The sequence below is a fragment of the Corvus brachyrhynchos genome, unplaced genomic scaffold (genome assembly GCF_000691975.1).
Source record: "Corvus brachyrhynchos isolate BGI_N302 unplaced genomic scaffold, ASM69197v1 scaffold152, whole genome shotgun sequence".
Taxonomy (NCBI): Eukaryota; Metazoa; Chordata; class Aves; order Passeriformes; family Corvidae; genus Corvus; species Corvus brachyrhynchos.
The window spans coordinates 2,306,581-2,323,789 of NW_008237447.1; the positions used below are offsets into that span (position 1 = coordinate 2,306,581).

A 17,209-nucleotide genomic window follows, 5' to 3' on the forward strand; every position below is an offset into this window, starting at 1 on the left:
CCATGAGCTTCCTCATCGACTCCAGCATCATGTTCACCTCACAGGTACCCACCCCTTCCCCGCCGCTGCGGCGCCGCGCCTCCGGCCAGGAGAAGGGTGAGGGAACGGGGAGGTCCCGCCGCCAGCGGGCTCCCCTCTCCCCGCGCCCTGCCCCTCCTCGGGGAGCGCGGGGGCGGGGCCTGGGGCAGCGCGTGCGCAGCTCTCCGCGCGAGGGGCGCGCGGACCCTCAGGGGTGGCCGGGCCGGACCGAGCCGGGTCCAACCAAGGCGAGCCGAGCTCCGTTTAAGCTTAAATTTAAGTTTCTCCAGTTGGAACAGACAGGGAAGCTCATCTTGTTGGTCTCCATTGAGTACTTGGTTTGTTCCTGATATTCCTCAACAAGGCCGATCCTAGGCAGCTGGACCAGATGAAAATGAGTTTAGGTGGATCACAGAGGGATCTGATTTAAGCTGCTGAGCTGGCGTGAAAGTTTTGCTCTGTAGTGATGAGGGATGAGCCGAGGAATGGGACCCTTTCCCCTCTCAGCAGCAGGTGCTTGTCTTATATAGACTTCAGTGCACAAGCCTAATTCCTGACAGTTTTCAGGATGGCTTTTGGTTTCAGAAGAGCGATGCCCTCCTACGTGATAATGCTTTGATTTTTGCTCACAACGTACTTTTTCGCTCTTGGTGGCTTGAACATAGCTCTGGTACTGTTAAGAATTCGCCCAGAACAAAACCTCCCACTTTTTTGCTTTGAGTTCTGAGCTCTAACTTATCTAATAGCTTTTCTTTCATTCCTGATGGCAGCTTTGAATCTTCCCATCATCTTCAGCAGTCCTAAGTTAGATGTTCGAGTCGGTGCATGTAATTGTCAAATGCTCAAGATTCTGCTGATCTTACATGTCACATTCACCTGCTGTGTCTTAGACTGTGATCTTTTACCAAAATGTCTTTCTATGCTTTTGGCCAGTCCCTGACACAAGGGGAGTCTAATCTTCATATGCAATTTTCTGTTATTGTTGTACTTACTTATCTCTTAATCTTTTTCTCTTACTTCTTTTTGAAGAGTTTGTCTCTACCTTTTTCCTCCTTCCCACTGTTACATGTGGAATTACTTTATGTAGATCTCATTTGCTTATCATACTTCTTTAACTTATGACCTCTAGATAGGAGGCTTATGAAATATCTTTGCTTTTTGCTAGCAGCTACTTTAAAGTAGTCCTCTTCAAACAAGTTTTGCCAGCTGTTACAAATCACTCATTCGACTTCATTCCTATTTTAGTTCTTCTTTCAAGGCAGCTGTGTTTGATCTTCTTGCCCAGCATTCCAGGTGTTCCTTGTCTGTAAATCATGTTAGTGTGTTACCCTTGCCGCTGTGGTTACTCCTGACGTGCAGGGAAGTAATCCACAATAATTCCTTTGTTTTTTGTCTTTGAAAGTTTCCCATCTCCATGGTAGGGTGGGCAGAAAGCTCTGGCCTTTTCTATGTGCTCTGAGGAGATACACTGACTTTATTCCTTGATGTGTGACATATGCTGAATTTTGTCTTTGCCTTGGTCAAAGCTACTTCTGTAAAAAATATTAAGTATTTTCTGAATTCTCTTTTTGCTTGGGTTCTTTTAAATCATTACACTCCTTTTCAGTCTTATGAGGAATAGATGGGAATACCCATGGAAGGCCTGACAACACAGTCCCCTTTTACTCTCTGAAGACAGGTAATTACAATTTTGGCCACCTTGTTCAATTTGTATTTATTTCATTTAAGTCATCTGCAGAATAGCTGTGATATTAAATTGATCCCTTCAGGAGTGTGAAGAAAGTTAAACAAATTTTGTCATGTGATTTGACAGCCACTGAAATGTAAAGTGTTACTGGCTTTTTTTTCTTTCTCTTCCTTGTCCATGTGGCTTTCTTCAACTCCAGATTGGGGTTTGGGGTTATTTCATTTAAGTCATCTGCAGAATAGCTGTGATATTAAATTGATCCCTTCAGGAGTGTGAAGAAAGTTAAACAAATTTTGTCATGTGATTTGACAGCCACTGAAATGTAAAGTGTTACTGGCTTGTTCTGCTTCCTCTACCTTGTCCATGTGGCTTTCTTCAACTCCAGATTGGGGTTTGGGGCATTTAGCACTTCCTTTTCCCCACCTTAGAGATGCTTGTAACACCTTTCACCCACAGTGTGTCAGTGTCTAACCAGATGCACTGTAAAGACCTCTACAAAAAATGCACGTGCACTTCTAGTCTACAAGAAACAGCAGGTGTGTTTATAAAATTTACTCATCCCTAGAAGATGCGGTGGACATTCAAGTGTTTGCTTTGCCTCTATTACTGTATTTCCTGTAAAAAACCCCATAGGCTTTAATTCTGTAGATTACAAGAGTGAAGCAAGAATCAACAGTGCAAAGGATTCTGGCAGGCTGAGGAATTCTGAGAATTTAGGAGCACAGAACTCTGTCTTGACTAGATCTTCCTAAAGGCCATAGCCTTTTGTGTGTGCTACACTTGGATATTTAAAATACCATTTTTTCCCTTGGTACTGTGGCAACTTTTAATCTTTTGTAGGTCTTGGGTACTTTGGCTTAGCTCTTTTCCTTCCATTTGTTTAATTTACAATCAGCAGTGCAGTGGGTTTGTGTTTTGCAAGTTGCAGGATGCAAATGTTAAGTGCTTAATCTCTTCTGCAGGTGCTGTTCTTTGGATTTGGATGGCTCTTCTTCATGAGAAAGCTCTTCAAGGATTATGAGGTGAGAAGGCATCTCTCATTACAAGTCTGTGTCTTAAAAATTACTCCCAATTTTAGAAATATTTTTAAAACTGCATTTAGCCTTATTCCTCTCTTTAATCCCTTTTATCTTACCTGCAGTTCCTTTCTTTTTAATTTCCTCTTGTGCTTCTATTTGAAAGACTCCTAGCTATCTGAGGAAATGGGTTTTTCTGTGGCCACTGAAAGTTTCCATACTGGCTACTGTTAAATAAAAAGAAATATGGAGGACATGCAGGAGTAATAGGAAACTGTTTTGCCTTTTGCCCTAGTAAGCCTACCTTATGTAAAGTGAAATTTTTGAGGCAAAATAAAATCCAGTGGTTAACTTTGAACTCAGTGAGATGTGTCCATTGCAGCTGCATTAGTTGTGAGGATTGGATGGAATAAAAATGCCATTCTTCTATCTGTAGTGGGCTATGAGATTGTAGTCTAGGTCAGAGATGGCTTAAGTGCAAGCCAAACTCAGACCCCAACAGTTTTTGTGGTGTGGATTTTGTTTTTAAGTCTAAGGTTAATATCGAAGAGCCCTCTTAGCATGAGTTTGCCCTCTGGTTTCCAACAGGCTTTTGGTTTCCTCCTAAGTAGTTAAAGGTCTTGGTGCCTTGCAACAAGAGACCCAGTTGCGGGCCATTGTACCTTGTGATTTGTTTTGCTCACTGAGGGATATCAGGATGCCATTCCAGAAATGTAAATGCCTGATGTCTCTGGATTTTTCTCTGCATTACAGGTGCGGCAGTATGTGGTCCAGGTAATCTTCTCTGTGACTTTTGCCTTCTCTTGTACCATGTTTGAACTCATCATCTTTGAGATTTTGGGAGTGCTGAACAGCAGGTGAGTCTGGGAGCCCACTGGGGACTGGCCTACTTTGTGCTCTACAGCATCTTTAGTCTAACTTCTAAATTAATGGATTAGTCTTGGATTGGGGAAATCATGTGAGAAAACTGTCAATAACTCAATGAAAATGTTTGTGCAGTAACATTTATTTGACTGAGAATGAGACTAGAAGCCATAAGCTTCCAATTTTCCATGGAATTGCTGGTAATGTGGTCTAGGTCCTTAGGGTAAGGCCTTTGACTTTCTCCATTTGTGAAGTCAAAAGAAATGATTTCTTTTATGGGAGTTAAAGCTTCAGATCATGCTAAGGGCACTTTTCAGATGCTAAGCACTATAGAAACTTCAAGCACGAGTTTTTCTGTGGTGGTCAGAGCAGTGAATAAGATGCAAAGCTAATTGTGGAGTGAAAGCTAATCTGTAACAGTACAGGATTTGTGAATCAAAGGTGCATCTTCCCCTGACCATGGGGGAGGACTTCCACATAAAGGGGATGTTAAAAACTGTCTGGGAAAAACTTGGGAAGTCAGTAGGAAAGAGAAGATAGAACAATAACATGTAGAGGCTAAGTTGGGTTTCTTCTTATTCTATCTCATCATACAAGTATAAGACAGCAGTCAGAGGGGTTGAAAGGCAAGAAGTGCAGAACTGATGAAAGGTAATGTTAGTTCTGTATGTTATTAATGTGTGGGGCTGGTCGCCAGAGAGATCACTGACGAGAATGCTTTTATAAGCTTCAGTAAAGGGCTAGACTTCAGTACACATGAAAATGTTTGCCTCTGAATTAGTTAGGAAAAAGTGACAAGGCTCCTTGTAATTTCTTCTTCCCTGAGGATAAAGAGGATATGAGTTGATATTGGGAATGGGGCATGTATTTTTCCATTCAAGTGAAGTGAAATGTCAGTTCAGCCAAGATGAATCTCACCTGCATTTGACTACTCTCAGTTGGTCAGAGGGAGTATTGTTCATGTTGATTGAGATACATATTTATAAAACCTTGCTTTGCAAAATATTGCAGATGGGACAATTCTCTCTGAAGTGAAACATGCTGAACTATCAACATTAAATATTTTTAGTCTTTTCTATATGAATTAGCTCTTTTTTTGACTCAGCTGTTCATTAGAAAATTAATTGCTACTTAGTTTTGATTTACTGTTCAACTAGATGAGCAGTCACGTGAATCATGCTGCAACTGGCATTAGTCAACATAGAAAATACAGTGTTTGATAAAATACCCAGTGTTTATTTTGAAATACACATTCTTGACCTCTGTATTTAAAAATAAAACCATACAAAACCCTAAACCAAACAACTGCCCTAATAAAAACAAAAAAATCCGGAATATTCTATATGCTAGGCTAATATTATTCAATGCTTGATGTAGTTGAAAAGATTTCACTGACATGCAATTTTCTTTGAGAAATTTGTTGTATTATGATACCGTGCTAATCAGTATTTTGGCTTTATTTCAGCTCTCGATATTTTCACTGGAAGCTGAACCTGTGTGTCATTTTGCTCATCCTGGTCTTCATGGTGCCCTTCTATATTGGTTACTTTGTTGTGAGCAATATCAGATTATGTGAGTACTTGGTTTGTGGCAGGGGAGTTGCTAATTTGAGACAAAGAATACAAATGAGAAATAATTCTGGTCACTGTCTTCATAGCTCCCTCCTTCCCCTGGCTTTGTCTGGCTAGATAACTTCCCTTTGGAACTTCATGCTTTAGCATGAACCATTCATTGAACAGTCAGGAAATGCTTTACATGACCCCAGCAAGTGCTGCTTTTCTTCACAGGTTTCAACAAAGTTGAGCACTTCAGAGTAGTGTTACTGGGATTTGTTCCTTTGCAATTTTAAGCTTGCAGCCAAACTCTGCAATCCTTGGCAAGGCTATGTTGTTCTGCTAGGGGGCAAAAGAAATGAGGCAGAGAAGCTCAATACATCACTCATGAAGCAGAAAAGCTCAATAAATTACTTTTGCTTTTTTTACTTCTACTGTCTGGATGAGGCCTCTTCTATGGGCTAATGGACACCTAACCCTTGGGCTGTTGATATTTGTCGCTCTTTTGTGTGAAGCTTAGGCACATAGGTTGGGAATATTAAATGTGTGGTTTTGCCATGAAGATGAAGTATTTAGGAGTCATGTTCAAGGTCACACAAGAAGCAAGCAGTGAAGTGGTCCCACAATGGGAAAAAGGCCAAGTGTGTCCCTGCAGGAGCTGTCACAAGTCGTGGTCTCTCAACTGGCTGCATCTGTGGGAGGTGACGGGGTGCACACTGCAAGCTGTAGCTCTGTCAGGTGACGCCTGCTTTGGCCACCTGTGCTCAAAGTAGCATTTAGATCAATGTAGAAATTTTGCAAGCTATAAAAAGCTCTAAAGGAAGAACCTATTTTAAACACTCCCTTTTTCCTCTCCATTAGTGCACAGACAGAAACTCCTTTTTGCATGTGTTGTGTGGTTGACCTTCATGTATTTCTTCTGGAAGTTGGGGGATCCATTTCCTATCCTCAGCCCAAAACATGGTGAGTTTCATTTTCTTGCTGATTTCTTCCCCCCTGCCCAAATAGGCTTTGTTACTTCACTTTTACCTTGGACCTATAATGATCTCAGATCTGCAGTTGGGACTGTGGAAAGTAGTTCCTGCAACTGAGGGTCTGCTCTGCTTTGAAATCTGTAATATGAAGGTAGTCAGACTGACAAAAAGGCATGGATACACCTGGATTATTTTCATTAGTGTTCTTTCAGTACCACAGGAAAACTTGAATGAAGTACGTCCTAGCTGAACCTAGGCTATGTAAGGACATGATGTACTTTTGAGGACACAGAAGCTTTAGCTCCACAAAAAGTTGATCACAATTTTTATTTACTTATTTCTTTCTATTGTGGAGACTAAACCTTGTTTATTTAAGAAGCAGCTGAACAATCACTCCTTCATCTGACATTTTTTCAGTCAGATTTTTCTTTCTTGTGGCTTCAATCAGATGAGTTTAGCATGAGTGGCTATCCAGTTGACAAAACACAGCTTTGTGCCTAAACACCAGAGCTGCCCAGGCTGTAGCCTGGCAGTTGTGCTGGCTTTGGTACAGATTCCTGCTCTGCCTGAGCCCAGAGGCTGTGCAGTTGCATGGGACTGGAGTGTGAGTTGGTAAGTCCTGCTGGATGCCAGAGCTATTTGTGTGCAGAATTAGCTTGGGTATCTGTTGCGGTCATGGAACCAAGAGTATTTACAGTGTGAAGATACTGTGTGCACTCAGGATAGTTTGGGTCCAACAGAATTTGTTAGCATGTGCCTGGCTGTGCTGAATCCTTGAGGCACCTCAGTGTGCTGAAGGATTAGAACCAGATTGTTACCTGTGTTTCCTGTGAAACTTATATTTGCCTTATATTTTCCCTGCACTGGAAAATTGCTTGTATATTGTGCCCATCATGTGAAATTCAGTCTGTTTCACTGAAATTGATGAATATGTCTGTCTGAGCATTGCAGCTTAGTCCTTCTGTTCTGTAGGAAGCTGCATGACTCTGTACTCATATGAGAAGTTGAAGGATATCGACTGCTGTAGGTTCTGCTCACCCTTTCATCTGTGATCCTGAAAGTTTCCTAAGAGAAAATGTGTGTTTGTGTTTTGTAATTGTGTCATTTGCCTCTGCAATGTAGCAGCTGATGTGTAGTGCAGATCCCTCTGCCCAGTGTTCCATGGCCAAGAAAAAGTTGTATCCACTGTGAGCTGCAGAAGGTGTGTGAGTTGGCAGAATGGAATAACCCAGTGGGAGCTTAGCTGTGGGGTTTGGGTAATCCTTCTCAGGTCACCAAAAGGTTCTGGGAGGCTGTGTAACACCTGCAGATTTCCAGAACAGGTAGTAGGGTGTTTTCTGTTTTTAATTGTACTTTACAGGGTGTGATACTTCCACTTAAGAGTTGTAGAGTGCCTTCTCCTATCGGGTATAGACATATGGTTAAAGCAGTGGATTCTACATGTTTGTTCCCTGCTGTGTTTTTGGGGTGCTGTGTCCTGCATGTATGGACAAGGCTGCTGTGGGTTTCATCAGGGAGTGGTGACCCAGCTGAGGCAGGTGGGGATGGGGATGGCAGTGTCCTGCAGCAGGGAAGTGCACCCTTGATCAAGGGCTCCGCTGGTCTGCAGCTTATTTAAGAGACCTGGGTTTGGGAGCTCGTAGTGGAAGGAGGGTTATGCTTGATGACACACCAGTATTTTAATAAAGCTCTTACCTTTATGTGAGTTGATGGAACTTTCATTCAGTTTATGTGACCTGATCACAAGAGGGTTGCTGTGAGTTTCACGGGAAAGCATTGCTCCAACCAGTGGAATGTCATGTCATTTTGAAGGCACCTCTGTTTTAAGTGCTGCAGTCTGACTGTGTGGGGCAAAAGGCCAGTGTATTGTAGCACATTCTGTAGCTCCTGTAAATCTCTGTGCAGCTGCACATGACTGGGTGTCTCAGTTTCCCTTTGTGAAGTCTTTTTGCCTTGTTTTCATCATTTATTCCACTTCTCTGAAGCATGAAATGTGGCTTGGCGCTCGGCCATCTCAGCTTTGCAATCGTGTAAGCTCCAAATGTGCTGTGTGTGGCAGCTGCTCTGTAACCAGCTCCCTAAAAAGTGAGTGGTGTTTACTACACGTGGCACTGTGTCCTGGGAAGACAGGTTGAGGTCTGTGTGTAAGAATAAATATAGCTTCAGTGCTTGGTGATGATTACAGCACAGGCTTGATGTTCATGTTGAGTAACATGTTAGAGTCCACTTGGTGCTCAGGTAAAGACCTTGTTGGTGGTCACCTCAACAAAGTGTTTGTGTCAACCAGATGAATACTGAACAGCCAGGAGCAGCTTAAGCTTCCCAACTCCACTGTCCTACAAGCACAACTTGTATCTGATCTGGAGGGGTCACTTCTAATGCCACTTGACAGGCTAGGGGTTCCTCTCTATGGTTCAGACATTTTTAGTCCAGTTTGCCAGGACTGACTGGTTTGGTAATAATTGCTGATAATTGCAGAAGTGTCTTTATGGAAGACACTCTTTTATAAGTGCCTGGTGGATGGTCTGTGTTCCCATCTCAGCCAAAGGCAAACATTTTATTAGTTTGGAACCAAAATATTGACATTTAGTCCTCTCCACATATCCATATATCTGTCTTAAGTTTCTTCACAGCTGGAGTTCCCTGTCCCCGTTTCTAAGCGTGGTAATGTGATTTCTGAGGGAGACATCCTACCCCTTTCTTTTCCTAGTCCCTGTCTGTCCTTCCTGTTACCTGGGGTCATTGCAGTGGGAAGGCAGTCAGATTAATTAAGCAGCTCTGTGTTGTGTTAGGAGGGCACCAAGTGTGGAGCAGAATGAAGAGAGCAAGGTTGCTGATGCCATGTTTTTCCCTCCCTCAGGAATCCTGTCTATAGAACAGCTCATCAGCCGCGTTGGTGTGATTGGGGTGACACTCATGGCTTTGCTGTCAGGATTTGGGGCTGTCAACTGTCCATACACTTACATGTCCTACTTTCTCAGGTAACTGCAGCCTTGTGAAATACTTGCCCAGTTTTTTGAGATTATTTTTCTGTTTTTCCTGTGGCGTTGTTTCAAGTTTTTTGTTACTCTTTTTCTGAATCTAGCTATTGTCATGTCTGCATGCTAGAACCATTTCCACTGCTGATGCATATTCTCCTTACACAGGCTTTTCTCTTTGTCTCATGGGCATGTGCACATCTCCTCTGAAATGGGGTAGCAGGCCTAATTGGGGGTCTTTATTTTGCAGGAATGTGACAGATGCAGATATTCTGGCTCTGGAGCGACGGCTCCTTCAGACTATGGACATGATTGTTAGCAAGAAAAAAAGGTGAGAGGGCAACATTAGCATGAAACCGTTTGCCTCAAAGATTTTCAGTCAGTATGGTATAAGATGGTTCTTGAAGTAGTATAAGATGGTTTTTGAAATCTGAATTGGGTTGAGCTGTGTGGTGTTCTGTTCTGGCCTGATACATGACTGTTTTTAACACTAAGTAGTGCCCTTTGTGACTGCAGTGGCACAGATCAGGCTTCCAAGACCATGTGTCGCTCTGCTGGCTGCGTAACTGATCTGTAGGATGGGCACCTTTCTCTCCTGCTTAGTCAGTGACCCTTAGGCCACTGCAGCTGGCTCTTACTGGTGGTTTCAGGACAGAAAGTGGTTTGTACATAGGGTGGATCCTGGTCAAAGCTGAAGTAGGGTAGTGAGGTGGTGTGGACACATCTATATTCTTGCAAATAGCAAGGTTTATTTTGGTTAAATTTTGCAGAATTGCAAAACATTGGTGATGTAGATATACTGTACTACACAAGTGTGCTCTCAGAATTCTGCTGGTGTTGGTTTAGCTTATTCCATGTACCCCAAGCTAAAAAAACTGCTTTCAGAAACAATGTAATTTGATTTACACTGAGAAGATTTTTGTCTGCTGTTACAAATCATATATTTCATGTCTTGCTAATAGTGCAGAATAAATCCAGTCACTGGAGTCACTTCAAAGGTTTGACTGTCTGACACTGAATTCTCACAGCAGTCTCCCCAACTTTACCTTTTGTGTCCTAATGTTTCAATGGAACCTTTTAACGTAGCTTTTAGATAGTCTAACCTTGCTAAGTTTATCACCGTGTATGTATCTGCTGATCAGTATTAGCTGATGGAAGTGTAGTTAAAGCATAACCTCCTTCCCCTTTGAAAATGTTAAGTGGTCAACAACGGTAAACTCTGTATTTGTGGTCATGTGTGAGATGGTAAGTAGTGAGAGAATTTAATTACTCAGGTTTAATTGGCTGGAAGCATACTAAAAGACTGTCTTTGGAGTTAAAAGATACTGTGTAGTGCTGTTTCTGAGTCTGCTCTTTTGTTTTGTACAGTGTTTTTGGACCTCTGGTCCAGGAAGCGTGATGTTGGGGTAAAAGTAAGGATGCCAGAGGCTTGTAACTAGCTAGCACTTTCTTGCCTTCCTACGGCCAGGGTATCTTCTGAATATAGCAACTTCCTAACCATTATGAAGAGCCACGTATTAATGACTTGGGAATTATAATGAAACTCATGTATATGTTTAAAAAAGCCCAACAAAAAACCCAAAACAAACTGCAAAACTAGGTAGTCTCAGAACTGTGCAAGAAATAGCAGAAGCTTGAGTTCTGTAGATTTTGTTCTCTTTTTTGCTTTGACAGGGAGCACTGGCTTGCATGATTGGACTATTTGTTCATATAAAGCAGAATTTGAAAAGTATGATATGTATCAGTCCAAATGCAATCCAAATAATTGGCAGAACAGGTGGGAATAGCAGTATTTTCCGGTGTAGGGTAAATGCTACAGTTCCGTATTATTGGTAGTTCAGAACTTACCTGTGAGCGCAAGAGTTGTAAGGCAATAGAACATAAAGCTTTTTGTTTTCTTTGCTGATCCTGACATTTCTTCTCATGCCAGCCCTGATTGATGCTGACTTCCTAGTCAGTAAGAGATAGTTGGTGAAGGTTGTTTGCCCTGATGTTTTTTGCACAGGAATCACTTTTCTCTCCTTCCTGAACACAATCAAGTAAGGCCTTATGGAAACTCAGCTCTAAAGCTGTCAGATTCTTTATACTCATCCTTGCAGGTGTGACATAACTAAGCCTCAGGTTTGAAATGCCAGCATTCTGTGATGACATTGCTTCATTTGGATCATGAAAGAGTCAGATCAACTGATGTGAGACACAAATATCACATAACATCATTACCAATCTACACGAACAGATTTTTGTGGGGTTTGCCTGTGGATCCTTTCTGTGAGGTCTCCAGAACTGGCCTCTGTGTGGATACAGAGATCCCTCTCACCTCTCAAAAGAACAGATTTGCCTTTGTGTATCTATAGCCTTGTGCTTCACCTGGACATTGCTGCATTTTTGCTGCAATGCTGTGGATCATTTGGCATGGACCACGTGAATTTGTGTACTGTGAAGAAAGCAAGGATTAAAAATGCATTTCTTAAATTTTGCAGCTATCAGGATTCCAAGGTCTCTCTAGTCTGTGGCCATATGTGCTTTTATGTGTATGTGGGGTGCCCCAAGGGTGTTTCTTTTGCTGATTTGAACGGAATGATTTTTAAAATTTTTTTTCTATTACACTGTTTATTAACAACCTTGAGTAGGGCTCGGTGCCAAATGTAGCAATGCTGGCTGCAGCTACAAGAAAGGGACTGAACCCCACAGAATTGTGGATCATCCTGAAAATCCTGTGAAAAGTTTTCAGCTTAGGAATGGATAACTTGCTCACAAATTTCAGTGGGGAGAAATGTGAGGGAACGAGACCGGAAGCCAACACTGCTCGTGGGGATTATGCCTTGGTGCGCATGGGAGTGTGAGGGACAGTACACAGCTGCTGCTGGAGTGTTGGAATTAACTTCAGGAGTCACATTCACGTTGCCTGAAGCATCCAGTGGTTCAGTCCAAGAATGGATTTGTGTGTTTCTGCTTCATAGCAGCTTGTCATGCAGCCCAGCAGTGAGTGACAGCATATCAGAGGGTGCTCTGCACACCACCCAGAGCTCATAGCTCCATGGAAAAGGCGGATGTGCAGCGATAAAGAAGAGGTGTCCAAGGGGAGAGAGGAGCATGAAAAGTCCTGAGCTTGAGATAACGCAGCTGTGTGTTTGAGGAAAGGAAAGCAACTAATCATATGGCTGAAAAATCCATTTGAATTCTTATTTTTAACTGGGTTTAAACCCCTTTAGGATTGAAACAGGATCCTGAGTGAAAGGCTTGGGAAGTGTCTCATTCAATCGCACTTGATTTGGTCTGGGCTCTACTCCACAGCTAATCAGGATAATTTTATGTAACGAGGTTGATGTTTAGGGCAAGAAAAAAGGGTCATTGTTTTCAGTGAATTTAGTTTAACAGCATCTTCTAAGAAACTGGTGGATTTGTTTTATTTTTTCTTGTTTTGATTTTTCATAAAAATATTTTATTCCTAAGGACTTGTGTTTTCTGTTCTTTCAGGATAGCAGTGGCTCACAGAACAATGTTCCAGAGAGGAGAAGTGCATAACAGACCCACTGGCTTCTGGGGAATGATAAAAAGTGTTACAACATCTGTTCCTGGCAGTGAAAGTATCCTTCATCTGCATGCTGGCACCTGCCTTGGGAGGTGGATCCAGCTTTCTTTGTTTTGAAAGGTAAAATGTTAGTTGGGACAGTTACAAAGCATTTGTGTTTCAACACATTTCAAGCCTAACATCTCCTGGGAAGTTTGTTCTCCAGCACCATCTGACCTTTTGCCCAGGCTTGGGCATGGTTTTACTGTGACACAGGCAGAAGTTGTATGTTTCTGCCCTGCTCTATAAATGTACAGCAGATCAGGGGACAGACATGCACACTTGTCACAGAATCACAGAATGGTTTGGGTTAGAAGGGACCCTAAAGATCACCCAGTTTCAATCTTCCCTATAGAAGGGATCTGTTGGGAATTACAAGGGTCTGTACTTCTCTTAACAGTTACTTACCAATGATTTCTGTCAGATCACTTGAAGTGTGCATTTTGCATGTTTAAGGCTGAGGACTCTTCTTCCTCTCCTTTCTCACTAGCTGCTAAAATCAGAATTTGGCTATTTAACAGACTCTTCATAGTAATCACTAATCTCTTGGAGCAGGTACTCAGCAGTTTTGTTTATGAAAATGATCTGGGATGGCATATTGTGAGATGCACTTCAGTGGCAAGGGACACTGATCAAAGTGGAGCAGCAGTTTTTGAGAGCTCTGGTTCTATTCTGTGATGTGTTTCCCAGGCAGAGAAATAAAGAGTTGGTTGCGTGACTGCCTAAATACTGTGTCCTGCCTACCTCCTTAAACTGGAGTAGTGTTCACCACGTACATCCTGGAGATTTCTCTGGTGCTGTATTAGTGAGGAGCATGAAGATTGAGTGAAAAAGTTGATCAGGATCAAAGAAGAGACCAAACCGTTAGATGTGGCCCTTGGGCTGAAGGTGGGGAATGTTTTGTTTTTAATTAAGAATTTTTGGTGTGTTCTAGCCTTGACTATGCTGGTTTGCCAGATCTGTCCCTTATCCAGCAAGAAGTGGATGCCCTGGAAGAATTGAGTCGGCAGCTTTTCCTGGAAACTGCTGACTTGCATGCAACCAAGGTATACAGCAAATAACTGCCCAGATGGGTGTTGGGAGGTCAGAATAGTTTGAAAGAGAACATCTGTTATGAGAAATTGAAACCCGTTCAGTAGGTAGATGGTGAATTGTTGTAATGCAGTGGAGTGAGGATCTGTTTCTTTAGCTTTGGGGCTGGATTACAGTTCCCTTTCAGTTCAGATCCATCCTTGAGTTTGCCCCACTGGCCCCATAACCATTCACAAGCTTACGAATTAACAATCACGAGTTCAGAAACATTTGAATTAAAAGATACAGAAAGGTGGGGCTGTGTTTGCTACTGTTGGTGCTCCGTTACAATTTATATTGTGGGTAATTGTGGAAATGATGTATTTTTCTGTGTTCTACTTCCTCTCTTGTCTTTTTGTATTTCCAGGAGAGAATAGAGTACTCCAAAACTTTCCAGGGAAAATACTTTAACTTTTTGGGTTATTTTTTCTCCATCTATTGTGTCTGGAAAATCTTCATGGTATGTAAATATTTTATTGCATTTTTTGTGGTATGCAAATATCATACCCTGCATAGATTATGCTATGCATGCAGTTCATCAAGTTACACTCTAGTCTCATTAAAATGCAGAAATTCTGAAAGAAACTGGCCCTTGGTTGAAATAAAGCTCTGGGTCTGGCTTTTTTCTATACAGCCTTAGACCAGTAATTCTTACGTGGATGTGTTCTGTGCCTTCTTAGACAATCTGACTGTCCCCTGCCCTTTCCTTGATGGTACAATAGAAGAGTCATGCATGAGCCTCACATGTGAGAGTGTGAAATGCTTTTGCCTTTTTGCTTGAATGTAAATCCATCTCTCTTTCAGGCAACCATCAATATTGTATTTGACCGTGTGGGGAAGACTGATCCAGTCACAAGAGGGATTGAGATCACTGTAAATTACCTGGGAATCCAGTTTGATGTGAGCCTTTATTAATTCTTACAGCCTTTTCAGCAATTCATATCTTATCTAAATAAAACCATCCTGCTGCTAGGGAGAAAGTGATAGACCCTGAGAACGTGGCTTTGACTTTTGACTTAGTGGGAGGAAGGGAAAATATGCAGTGAACGTTGCTTTCACACTGATTTTATGCTGAGGTGGTGATGTGGTCTTGCCAGAGAGGCAGTGATTTGTGTTTTTTGTTTTGAAGAAATGGAAGCACTTTAGGCAACCTGCTTAGATTAATACATTCAGCTACAGAGTAATTTTGATTGCTTATGCAAATGGTTGTTCTGTCGTTTACACTTCTGAAACATATCCCTGTTTTGGGGTATGTTTCAAAATGGGTTCTTTGTGATTGGTATAAACTAAATATCCTTCTCTTGTGTTTGGAGTAAACAGTTGCTAATACATTTGTGAAAATGTCTGTTATATAAAGCTGTCTGCAATGGATATCTGTATAGTTAGGAAGGACAAAGACCCTGAAGAATTGACAGCTATACAATGTGGTGTAAATGAGGTTACAGTTTTAACTGTGTTCTTCTTGTTGATACAGGTCAAATTCTGGTCTCAGCACATTTCCTTTATTCTTGTTGGAATAATCATTGTTACCTCTATTAGAGGGTTGTTAATCACACTTACAAAGGTAAGAACTGGGTCTCTTTAAGTGGTTTTACAAAGAGAAATTCACTATGAGATGTTTACCTTTAGATGGAACAAATACTGTCTTAAACTTTCAATATGCATTTATGTTTAAATGTCTGAATAGAAATTCTTGCAAGAGGGAGGAAGGTAGGAAAAATACCTTTGTAGGATATTTCCCCTCTCAGTCTCTGTCAGGAAGGGATCTAGATGTTAAATAAGATGCTAAATGTAAGCAAGGGTTCAAAATGATGCTGTAGCCAAGGCTTATTAGTAAGGTTGATAAGATGGTGATTAAAAGCATTTGGATTACTTAATTTAAGATGCTGGTACTACTGAAAGGCATTGACTCAACAGACATGTGACTCATTGACTTGACCTGGCCTTTGGTACCTATGTTTAAACTTGTCTGTATTGTTTTGTGATTTTTACCACAAGGTGCAACTGCCTGGGGGAGATTGAGGTTTCAGACTAGGGTTTATGAAATTTTATGAAAGGTTTATGAAAGCTTGAGGTTTATGAAAGTAGGCTACAGGTAGCCCTCTAGAATGTTTTGATTAGTTTTTTTGGATGAAAAGGTATTGAATGGTATGTACCTTTCGCGCTGTCCTAAGGCACATCAGAATTACCTAACTGCTTATTTCTAATGTTTTTGGTTTTTTTTTTTTCCCTAGTTCTTCTATGCCATTTCCAGCAGCAAGTCCTCCAATGTTATTGTTCTGCTGTTAGCACAGATCATGGTGAGTATGGAGAGCCGTGGGCACACCCTGTGTGCATTTGCGCTTGCAGACCTGTTTGTGTGTGTATAAACACATACCAATATCTTTGTGTGCTGTCCCCTGTTAGGCTCAGAGCCTGTGGTGAAGCAGTAACTGCTGTCCCTGTTCTAACTTCCAGGGAATGTACTTTGTGTCATCAGTGCTCCTGATCCGCATGAGCATGCCTCCGGAGTACCGCACCATTATTACAGAAGTCCTGGGAGAGCTCCAGTTCAACTTCTATCACCGTTGGTTTGATGTGATATTCCTAGTTAGTGCCTTGTCCAGTATCCTCTTTCTCTATTTAGCACACAAACAAGCCCCAGAAAAGCATATGGCCCTCTGAGGCAGAACTGCAGCCATGCATTGCTCTCTGTCCAGTCAGCTGCACTGCTGCAACGCCTGTGGATTGTAGAACTCGGACAGATAGGACTGTTCTGTGTGTTCTGGCAGTGTATCTGCAAAACTCGGAGAGACAGGACTGCTCTGTGTGTTTTGGCTCTTCGAACCTCCACACATGTCATCATCAAGCTCTGTGGCTCATTTTGTTCAGTGCCACAGCTGGAAGGGACAGGGGTGTGCGTATTGAACTTGAAACAGTTCATTGCCAAGTAATAAAAGCAATCGTGGGCATACCACTATCCAGGGGCATCAGAACTTGTGTGGTAGGCTGGCTGAGGGAACACCTCCTACTGTTGGAACAACATCTTCATAGAAGGCACCAAGAAATGTGATTTTTCTTTTGAAAATCAACTCGTAATTGGGATTCGGAGGATGGCAATTCTGGAATTGAATGTTTGAGTCTGTGGAATTAAATAAGCTTTTGTAATGTGCAAGCATCACAGTTGTTTTTTGTCAGTCCCAAAGATTTGGCTGGATTTGAGCTAGATAGAAGGTGGTTAGGATTTGCTGTCTGGCAGAAGTGGAGTGGAGAGAACTTCATTTCTGTATGCAGTGTGTGCTAGTGTGTATCACTAGTACCTACCGTCCTTAGCAGCTGGAGATTGGCTTTCTCTTACTGAGTGTCAGCTTTTCTTTTCTCTCCCTGTGTCAGTGGAACTGAGGTTTTGGGTTCCTATCTAGAGTTCAGTGTAAAGTCAAAGACCACTGCCATGCCTTGTTTACGTTGTATGTTACAAATTTTATTCGTGTGACTTAA

General features: G+C 41.9%; 1 protein-coding gene across 5 annotated transcripts; it reads left to right on the plus strand.

Annotated features, from left to right (window-relative positions):
- Positions 1–2: 2 nt before the first annotated feature.
- Positions 3–17,146, plus strand: GPR89B (G protein-coupled receptor 89B). 5 transcript variants are annotated; one of them, XM_017731486.1, is made up of 14 exons: positions 3–44; positions 2,668–2,727; positions 3,475–3,578; positions 5,051–5,157; positions 6,000–6,101; positions 8,973–9,093; positions 9,341–9,421; positions 12,568–12,677; positions 13,610–13,707; positions 14,100–14,192; positions 14,537–14,632; positions 15,207–15,296; positions 15,967–16,032; positions 16,190–17,146. In XM_017731486.1, the coding sequence occupies exons 1-14, from the start codon at positions 3–5 to the stop codon at positions 16,394–16,396; spliced, it is 1,377 nt and encodes a 458-aa protein (XP_017586975.1). In that variant the 3' UTR covers positions 16,397–17,146. The 5 variants fall into 5 exon arrangements, with proteins under 5 accessions (XP_017586975.1, XP_008629755.1, XP_017586978.1 ...); XM_008631533.2 differs by having other exon boundaries at positions 13,619–13,707; XM_017731489.1 differs by having other exon boundaries at positions 16,139–16,230.
- The last annotated feature ends 63 nt before the right edge of the window (positions 17,147–17,209 follow it).

Excerpts from the sequence above, each read along its gene's own strand:
- GPR89B (XM_017731486.1), top strand. The coding sequence starts at position 3 with ATGAGCTTCCTCATCGACTCCAGCATCATGTTCACCTCACAG. Across the intron at positions 5,158-5,999 it reads TGTGAGCAATATCAGATTAT|TGCACAGACAGAAACTCCTT; the intron begins GTGAGTACTTGG and ends CCTCTCCATTAG. Across the intron at positions 15,297-15,966 it reads TGTTAATCACACTTACAAAG|TTCTTCTATGCCATTTCCAG; the intron begins GTAAGAACTGGG and ends TTTTTTCCCTAG.